The 10,377-nt window shown below is 33.6% G+C and overlaps 1 protein-coding gene across 1 annotated transcript in view; it reads right to left on the reverse strand.

Annotated features, from left to right (window-relative positions):
* The window catches only part of LOC131941585 (myosin-VIIa), a 30,771-nt gene extending 22,355 nt beyond the window's left edge, over window positions 1–8,416 (reverse strand). The window contains exons 1-15 of the mRNA XM_059300900.1: window positions 8,273–8,416; window positions 6,861–7,124; window positions 6,205–6,389; window positions 5,435–5,556; window positions 5,035–5,291; window positions 4,557–4,710; window positions 4,222–4,298; window positions 3,863–4,116; window positions 3,427–3,637; window positions 2,919–3,054; window positions 2,401–2,507; window positions 1,813–1,947; window positions 1,223–1,468; window positions 823–933; window positions 282–377 (exon numbers count right to left, since the gene is read on the reverse strand). Coding sequence (XP_059156883.1) covers window positions 282–377; window positions 823–933; window positions 1,223–1,468; window positions 1,813–1,947; window positions 2,401–2,507; window positions 2,919–3,054; window positions 3,427–3,637; window positions 3,863–4,116; window positions 4,222–4,298; window positions 4,557–4,710; window positions 5,035–5,291; window positions 5,435–5,556; window positions 6,205–6,389; window positions 6,861–7,124; window positions 8,273–8,296 — 2,379 coding nt within the window. The 5' untranslated portion in view covers window positions 8,297–8,416. The remainder of the gene's footprint in view (window positions 1–281; window positions 378–822; window positions 934–1,222; window positions 1,469–1,812; window positions 1,948–2,400; window positions 2,508–2,918; window positions 3,055–3,426; window positions 3,638–3,862; window positions 4,117–4,221; window positions 4,299–4,556; window positions 4,711–5,034; window positions 5,292–5,434; window positions 5,557–6,204; window positions 6,390–6,860; window positions 7,125–8,272) is intronic.
* Between the last annotated feature and the right edge of the window lie 1,961 nt (window positions 8,417–10,377).

Below are 10,377 nucleotides of genomic sequence, written 5' to 3' on the forward strand. Positions count from 1 at the left end.
TTCTCATCATAGTTAAAAGCAGTTGGGTTTCTTGTTTGCAAAGTTATCTCCTTTGGTCACAACTACAATTATTTTTCTACAATGCAACTGTAATGCTAAATTCAACTCCTCCTTTTAGGTATTGTTAAACTAACAAGAAAAATCTAACTATTAAGAATTTCATCTAAATTAAGGTAAAAATAAACCCATTTATAGAACAAGCTACTTACATTGTGAATCTGCATTAATTGTTAAATATAAAAGTAAAATAATGTAATGAATTTAGTTTTAGATCAACACACCTGTAGATCAACAACCCATTTCTGAATAGTTCTCCAGCTTTTATTCAATCTTTTCGATCTGAAGGTTGCTTGCAGAAGGGTAAATCCTTTTTTCATCTAGAAAGAAGTAAATCTATTAATGTCATTTCTTTTTATTTTTTAATGTAATAAAAATGTTTTCACCATAAAATAAAAACGTACTTCCTAATGTAAAACAAAAACTTGTTTCCCTACATAGAATAAATCTTGCTTTCTACCTTAGAAGAAAACATTATTACCTGCTGTAATACAAAAACCTATTTCTTACCTTAAAATAAAAAACATTTTCCACCTTAATAGAATAATATCCCACCTAAAGAATTTTTTATTTAATTTTCTACCTCAAATTGAATTTAGTATAATATACATAAATGACATCCCACTTAAAAAAGCTTTTCCTATCTTAAAATAAAAACAGTTTCTACCTTAATGATATCCCACCTAAAGAAAACATTTCCCACCTTAAAAAATAATATCCACCTAATATAAAAATATTATTTCCCACCTAAACAAATTTTCCTACCTTAAAGTATCTCTTCCTGCATAACCAGCACTGAACTGATTTTTGCAATATCAAAATATTCTTTGTCAGAATTACTTCCCTTTCATGCTCTAGGCACAGATCAGCAGTTCCCTGAATATTATTGTCATCCATACTTTAAAATACTGCCATAAGCACATGATACACAAATGTGGTAGTTATCACACATTAATTCACTAGTAAATCATAATCAATCACAACATTGAGAATGAGATGTGTCTTGATCGATCTATCAAGTATGTAGGCCTACATGAATTGCAATATTTTTTGGGCATTAGAACTGTATTAATTTTATAAACTAGACTAGTCTGAAATATATTAACACAACTTAATAAATTTTCAGAAGCTTTGTGTAATTTATAGCAAGTTTTTTATGACAAACCTTCAAAAATACTTTACTCTTTCCAAGCTGGAAGTCAGAACTTTTCAAAAAGTTGGAGCATATCTTAGTGCACGAGGCCTTACAGTTCCCTTTCACAGAGGGTCCAACACCACTGACCAAACACCTGTAGCGGTCAACAAACTCTGCAAACCTGTGCCTGATGGGGTACCCCCCTTGACGTATGCGGATGGTTTCCATCATGCCGAGATACCTGAGCTGTTTGCAGCATAGCTCTCTGTCAAATACCTGGTGGAGGTATAAAGGTGTGAGTATTAAATATCCATAATTCTAGAATACCTTATGCACAAGATGTGTAGGCCTACTGCATGCATAACGTAAATCAAGTGGGATTTTAAAGAAGTGCAAACAATAAGAGATTATCAAGTGTGCTCTTTATTATGTGCTCTTTGTAAATGTAACTTGGGTAAAAGCTTTGAGAGTTAACTTCATACAACATTTTGAAAAGTAAAATTAGTTTTAAATATTTAAAAAAATTGGATTAAAGTTTGTTTTAACGATGCGTATAGAGTGATATTAAAATTTAAAAAAAAAACAACAGACTGAAAAATAAGCAAGTTATTGAAACGTACCAAAGGTTTTTTAAACTCATTGGGTTTGATGCATCTGATGAAGTATGGCTGGCAAGCATTTAGTGTGGCCATAAGAAGTTCCAGGGACTTTTTGAATTGTGAAGCCAGTGTCTGGGTTTTCTTTCTCTCATTGTCCTTTGTTTCCATGGAAGTGGATGAGATAGCATTAAAAATAATTGTACAATTAGACAAGAAAAACACAAGTTGTCTAAACAGACTGGAGATAAATGCATAAAAATGCTAATAAATTCGAGATTTTACATGCAACAGAAAGAATAAACTAAAAAATAGGAATATTATTTATATTCAAAGTTTAGGCCAATCATGATTTAAAAATTTTTTAAACTTCTAAATATTTAAATTTAAAAAAACAATGTAACAATATATATTTCAGCAGTGTAAAAAAACTCAGCATCACAACAAGACAGTGAATAGAACTGCCATTGTTGGCATTAACCAGCCAAATCCTACAATATGGCAGTTTTGTGGTAGCCAATTTTATAGCAGGTTTAATAAGCAATGAATTCCATACTGTCAAAGACTTAAAGACATCCAAATCACATAGAGACTTCATAAAGTTATACTTACCATTGAAAAGATGGAGTTAAACAGAGATTTGATAAAGTTATTTTTAGACGCCTGAATCAACTGAACCAGATCTGAGCTGAATGTGTCCCTATTTTTATCCAGAAAACCTAGACAATCAGATTAAATATTTTCAAAATATTTTTTTTTTCTGCATGTTTATTTCTAGGAAACACAGCAAGTAAAATAAAACAGAACCTATATTAAAAGAAATAGAGATTAGTAAACATGGATATTAAAATAAAACGAATTGAATTTTTTAATAATTTGACGTTAAAAAAAAATATTTCAGCAGTAAAATTGAGTTTATCTGATCATCTAGTTTAAAGTCCTGTGTGGAAAGATAATGATAAAACAGAACTCAATAAATGTACTTTTGTTAGACAGTTGAGTTAAAAATTAACACAAAGCTAGGCTTAGAATTTTTTAAAAACATTTTTTTGTGAAATTTCAAAACTTTTTTAGGAAAACAATTTTTATATTTCATCACTAATTGTCAAATAGTATATTTCAATAGTTACCTTTAGAATCATAAACCACTAGCCCTGCAAAGTGCTGAATGCTAAATGTTTGACTGGCAGTTGACTTGGGTTTCTGGTACTTGGGATGGTTAGCGTGATATCTGTGTAGCTTGTTTAACATGCTTTCATCTGTACCCTACAAGTTTATCAATAAATTTTAACATGCTCTCATCTGTGCCCTGCAAGTTTATCAATATATTTTAACATGCTTTCATCTGTGCCCTGCAAGTTTATCAATAAAAAAACATACCTACAGTACAATAAATGACAAAGTTATATTTTTATTGCAGAAGAGTGTTAAAGCAAAATAATAGGCATGTTTTTAATAATATCAATATGACAGTCAACATGCATTTTAAAATATTCAAATAAGATAGTAAAAAGAGGTCAACACAAAATCAAAATGTCCTATAAATTGTTTGAATCTGATGGAGCTACAACTAATATGTATTGAGAATCTCCACATTTCTAAAATGTTATGTTAACTCTGTCCAGCCTAAAGAATTACCTTTGGAAATTTACTCTCTTCATCCAGCAATGCTAAGATGTTCATGGGCTTATCTGCTATCAGATCCAGCACATCCTGATTGTCAACAAACTCAATGTGTTTCCAGTTGATGCCCTCAGTGTTGTACTCTGTTTGCTCAAATTTGAAGATATGTTTCACAAAAAACTGTTGAAGGCTTTCAACTGCATAGTTGATACAGAACTGTTCAAAACTGGAAACAAAACTTAGATTGGTCAGGAATGTAGAACCACTCTTACAAATTTATACTACAAATTTTACACTGAAAATTATTTTTACATAAGTATAGTAAGTATTTACAACAAAACAATAATTACTTTTTAACTGTGCAAACATTTTCTTTAAAAAGAAAAGCAGATTTTTTAATAGTTCAAAAAATAAAAAACTGCATCAATTTTACAATCCAATGTATTTGTACCTGTTTTGATCAAAGTTTTCAAAACTGAAGATATCCAGGACTCTGATAGATTTTCTGTTCCAGTGTTCCTGGGGTTTAAATATGGTGTTGTTAATTTTCTCCACAATCCAGATGAACATACGACCATAAATCCCTTTGACGAATGCATCCCTCACATCAACAGCTTGAGACTTGCTCATTGTGTATGTGACCATGTCGTCTTTGGCAGAAATTGTTTTAGTGGTCAGGGCATCAATTAATGCTTGAGCATCAACCTTTAACGGAAAAATAGTAAAACATTTAAAATATTCCTACTTTTTTAACATTGTAATTTAGAAGACAAATAAAGGTATGTTTATATTTAATTTAAGGGTCTCAACCTCCATCAATTTTGATGCTTTGTTGATGAAAATTATATCTTCTATTTCTGAAGCAGCAATATTATCCAATTCAGTTTCTGAAACATCAAGATAATTTTAGGATTTAAATAAAACATAATTGTAATGTTTATTCAGTGAAAAATAATTTTTTAAATTCCAAAAATACATTTTTAAATATAAATTATCTCCAGAAATCTTGAATCTATTCAGATGTCATTATTTCAGGTGCTGAAACTTTAGAAAGAGTGACGAAAGTTAGGGAAAGTTCAAGATCAACAAAACTCCCTTTTTTAATTCCAGAATGTTATGCTGGTTTCATTTTCCCCTATACTTACCTATAAATTTAATGTTCCCTAACTGTAGTAGAGATGAGAGAACCTTAAGGATATTCATGATGTCATCTTCTTCAAACATGAGAACCTTCATTGCTGACAAAATGCCAGAGAAGTCTTTGTTGTCAGTTCTTCCATCACATTCAATACTTTTACCCTAAAGAAATCAAATTAAAATTGTTTTTAAATAATTAATAATAATTTTTTAATCTCCTTCAAAATTTTGATGACTAAAATTAGAGCAAGGAACATTGCACTTTTTATAAAATGATGGCTTAAATCTTAACTCAACATAAGTTTTTAATCAGCTATTGCTGTTTAAAAAAATGAATTTTTACAGTTTATTTTATTCCCCTATTCTACATGCAAAAAGCTAATTATTATAAAGTTTATGTAGCCATTAACTTCATGAAGTTCTATTCAAAACTGTCAATTCAACAGTGTTAAAAAAACAAAACTTTGAAAATGAAGAGTTCAGTACCTGTACAAGATAATCATAGTATTCAGCTTCCCTGAGCTCAAAAATAGATTTTTCTTCCAGAGTCATCCCTGCCAGCATACAGTAAAATATGTGATAGTTTCTTTCTCCATTTCTTTGGCTGACAATACGAGACTTCTCAAGCAGGTACTGCTCTATCCTGGCCCCTTCAATCACACCTTTCTCGTTGAAATGGATGTCGATGTATTTACCAAAACGACTTGAGTTGTCATTCCTGATTGTCTTGGCATTACCAAAAGCTGAAGGGGAGAAAAAAAATGAATATTTGAATTATTTTGTCTTTTTATTGTAAAAAGTGTGTTTTAATCTACTTTCTAGAGTAGTCTTTTGGCAAGATTTATAATTACTGCAAGCACAGGGGGAATTATTTTTTACTTTTTACCTTCAATGATAGGGTTAGCTTGTAAAATCTGTTTTTCTATGCCAGAATTTTGTCCAGAAACAGAGGCCAAATATTCTAAAATTAGTTTGGTACATTCTGTCTTGCCAGAGCCAGATTCTCCGCTATACAAAAAGTTAAAACAGCTGTACATTTTAAAAATCTTACTAGCTTTATCAGATATGTTAAAGAGATTTTTTTCATTTTTAAAATAAAACAAATTTAAACAATTGATTTGACACAATTCACTAATTTAGTAGAAGCAAAATTTTAATTTTATTTTGTTTGTGTCAGAATATGTTCATTACTTTACCATTGGTTTTAATAATCAATTCCTATTGCAGAAATAAATACATCTCTGTTCTCCGCTATCTGTTACAGAAACTTATATAGCATATTTGGACAATCATTCAGCATTCATACCACAACATTATAACTTATAAGACTTTCATTACTACATTGTGAGATCAATTACAAAACAGACTTCTGCTTGTAATGTGATTTCAGATGGGTCTTAATGAAGAAACCGAAAGTCTAAGTTCAAATCATGGTTTAAGTGTAGAATGTCCTTGAGTCCACCCAGCTCTGATGGGTACCTACCTTGACTAGTAGTACTACCTTGCATCAGTAAAAGTAGTCGGCTGGGCATTGTTCTGACCAAATTATTCCTTCCTATACCAAGGTTGCAGAAACAGGTGAAATCATCATCACTATCCCTATGTATCATCAGATTCAAATTGACACTTTACTCTTAATAAAGAAAAACTACAAACCTAATAATGATGCACTGATCTTTCTGATATCTTTTCAGGCTACTGTATGCATTGGCTGCTATAGCAAACACATGGGGAGGTAACTCTCCTATCTTTTTCTCCTGGTACAAATGCACCTGATCCTCTGTGTAGATGGGGAGAACTTGGTAGGGGTTCACTGACACAAGGATTGATCCTGTGTAGGTCTAGAGGGAATGGTTTTAAACAATTTAAACTTTGCTTTAAAAAAAGACAATTTTTAAATCAGGGCTTGCTTGTAGATTTTTCCGAATGCAAACACAAGTGTTACAAGATTACTGTGGACCCCCCCCCCCCTTTACTTGAAGTTGCAAATGCCACCCTCACCTTCCCACACTGGAGAAAAATGTTTGAAAGAAACCTGAATGAGCTATTTTAGTATAACATTTAGAACCATTTTCTAGAATTTATTCTGGCCAGGTCGGTAGGCGAACCAAAAGAACAGCTGAACTGTGTCTAATATTTGTGAAGAATAAATGCATACCTAAATTCGTCATTGATCTAGATATCAAAACATATCCTAGTCTTTTTAGATTTAAAATTGAATAAGTCGGATATGGAAGTTAAAGTACTAAAGTAGCATACCATCCCATGTTTTGTTTTATTGTAAAATAATGTAAACAAAAAAAAAACCTCACATAAATTTGATGTTTCATGTATCGAGTAAACAGATTTCTGACGATACTGGATTCGTTCAAGTCCCCAAGACCAATCATATCCTCCACTCCTTCGACCGATGTAACATGCATGTGACGAAGGAGCAGCGCGCCTTCTTCTATCCATTTCTCCCGTCCATCATCGTCTTGCAACAAAATTTCGCCAGCATCCGATGTTATTATTTTGGCCCCTATCGACACACAAAATTCTCCTGGCTTTTCCGGATCGATCCACACGTATTCGTCCTGGGGAAAAATGGGTATTTACATGTTACTAACGACTATTCGAAGGGCTACAAGTCCATTTTATTTTAAAGAAAAAATTTATATATTTGTGTGTGTTAGTTTTGATAACCTAACCCCAGCTTTACTCAGTACCGCACCATTCATTCACCGATACTGATTCAGCGACACTGTTTTAATAAAAATCAATACCCCACTGTATAGCCAAAACATATTTTAAGAATCTCGTTTTTTTTTTTAAATAGACCTAGCCTTTTCCCAAGTTATTTGGCGCCTAGAAAATTCAGATTGTGAAACGAATTAGATCTAGATCTATAATCTAGTGCGCGTTTTTGTTTATTTTTTCCTGTCTGGCGAAATAATGATCCTGAATACATTGTCTCTAGTGAACTTTTAGTTGTGACAGCACACAGACTTGTCGTGGTGTCGCTAAGGTGGTGTGGACCGCTACTTCATGAGTGGGGGGGGGGGGGGGGGGGGAAGAGAAGGACGGTGAAAAATACAGATTTGGCTGATCCTAGTTTAGAAAGTTGTGCAACAGATGTAAACTCATAAACACTTGGTAATTTAGTTGATCCAACCAAAACAAATGTTCACATGAAAAAGTAAGTTGTCTCATGTGTTTTGGATCTTACACATGTGGATGTGTGAGGGTTGGGGGGTCATTACAGAGACCAACCTAATTAATAGAGCCTCCGTAGAATATAAAGCATGTAGATCTATTAATAGTTTTTTTATTCCTAGTTTAAATCATGTTGTTTCGTATTTATTATAACAACCCATACTTTATATGAAGTTTGTGCGAGGGTTTGATACCTTTTTGTTTAATGTTTACTAATTGTAGAACAAGCTTCAAAAAATTAATTTGAATTTTCACATAATGAAGATCAGAGTTAGATGTAAAGTTTACATGTTGCTTCGGCCTTAAGATATCAACAAATGCATATGAACAGAGCTAGATCTATCTATGTAACTTACACAATAATGTTTATGTCTGAGTTATGTGTTAGCAATCGACTACACTGCATCATGAGATGAAGGCTCCTATTATCTATTTTAAAATCAGAAAATTGCGAAACCTATACCACTCACTCTTACGGACAAACTTGTAAGAAATATATATATAGGTGTCAAGACTAATTAATAATCACCTTGTAATCGTGAACCTGAGACATTTTAACGTCGTGTTGTATGTGGATTATCCAGATTGTGTGCTAAGCCGATGTATTTGACGGGTTATGAGAACATCATTGAAAGTGGGCGTTTGATTATCCAAACACAGGACTCAGTATAAATGTATTATCTGTTCTTGAGTTGGCTATAACATATAGATGAGAAGACGAATGTGTTATCGATAACATTAGATTAAGCTTCGATTGATTTAGGTCAGATTCGGTATGCTTGATAAGTCCTAAGGTTGCGGAAATGGTATTGTCATGTTTTCCCAGTAAAGACAGACAGCGATTACATTACAAGTGTAATGTTATTTCTCTTGAAGATCGAGACAGAGTGACTGTAGGAAAAAAAAGCGATATGATATGAAGTTCTTGCTCAACACCAAAACTGTCTTAGGTCAGGGGAAGCTACAATGGTTGACCTTACCTATGATATTATTATCTGACGTCAGACACTTGGGGTGAGGATCTAGCTTCATCTAAATTTAGAATCTCTGTTCGGCTTGTTAATGAATTATTTTTTTAAGGATTCTTTCATACTTGATATAACGTTTCAAAAAGGTGGGGTAGGGGCAGTGGCGTAGCGAGGTCGGGTGTCACCCGGTGCGGCACTTAATGGTGTCATCCCCCAGAGGCGTAGCGACCCTTCCCGGGGACAAATTTTCGATTTGCACCCCCCCCTCAAACTTTCGATTTGCACCCCCCCCCTCAAGTTTTTCTCTATATATTTTGATATTTTTTGCCTTGGTTTCACCCCCCTAAATGGTGTCACCCGGTGCGGTCCGCCCCCCGCCCCCCCCCTCGCTACGCCCCTGGGTAGGGGTGTATATTTGTGAAGATGTTTTGATAGTTGGATGTAGTCTGTAAAACACGAGTTCATTCAGCTTAAATCGGTACCTGGCGTCAGAGAAGAAAAGTTCTTCTGTCCACATATTTTTTCAGTTGCCATTCGATCATCTGCTAATTACATGATGAGCGTTGATGGGTGTGTGTATGTGTGTGATTTTTATATGTGAATGTGTGATCATATGTATCACATGTATACAATCTGTTTGAGTAAAGTTATCCTTTCGAACATCATGGCCCATGGGGGAGGTGAAGTAGAATTCACGTTTCAGTGACCTTGGCATGTGAAGGGATAGTGCGGTCAGCACTATGCCCTGCCGCCTTTACTTTCCTTAAAGTGAGCTAGGTACCCATCAGAGCTGGTTGGACTCATGTACTTAAATTTTTAAAAATATTTAACTTTATTTAATCATTTATGGAACAGGAAAAAAGCACTTTTTTCTGTACATTTTGCAAATTTTTGCCTTGGTGTCACCCTCTCTTAATGGTATCACCCGGTGCGGTCCGCATCCCCCCCCCCCCCTTCCGCATCTGCTCATACCAGTCGACAAAGATGTTTTTAGTGAACTTCTTCACATAAGTATGCTGTGGCCATTTCGACCTTTAGACCAAGGAAGCGCTATGTTCGCTAGATTTTGTTTTCAGTATAAACTTTATCAGTGTGTTGTGTTAATCACCTGCGAACTATCAAGGTCATTAGCGACTGACTCATGAAACAACAGTAACCAGGTCACCCGTGTTTTTACAAAATATGGATCAAGCTTTGTTTAACGAATTAAATTAACGAACATTTAGAAACAAATTCTACTTCTCTGACTAAACATAATGTGTAAAGAGAGGATCCGACTAAGCAACTTAACTATCCCTCCCTCCCGTCCCACAAGCTTTTTTTATTATTGCTAGTAGATAACATTTATAAATCAGTAGCAGTTTGTCCTACATACTTCACCTCAAAAAAGGATTATAATGACAATAAGATTACGTTTAGCTCGATATTATGATATAATGTTCATTGGTAAAGCTGGGTAAACTTTGCTATAGACAAGTAACTTGAAGTAACCCTAAAACGTATCAAATATATTGTACTATTCCTCCTAACCAAATAGGCAAAATTTAACATAAAATGAGATAAATACAGAGAGTTGTAAATTTTAAACTACCCCAGTCATCCTATAGATTCACACAAACAACACATATTATCCATCAAACAAAAAAAACCAAGAGACATTTAGTTA

Source organism: Physella acuta, unplaced genomic scaffold, assembly GCF_028476545.2.
Source record: "Physella acuta isolate Inbredline_101_S28 unplaced genomic scaffold, ASM2847654v3 ptg000366l, whole genome shotgun sequence".
Taxonomy (NCBI): Eukaryota; Metazoa; Mollusca; class Gastropoda; family Physidae; genus Physella; species Physella acuta.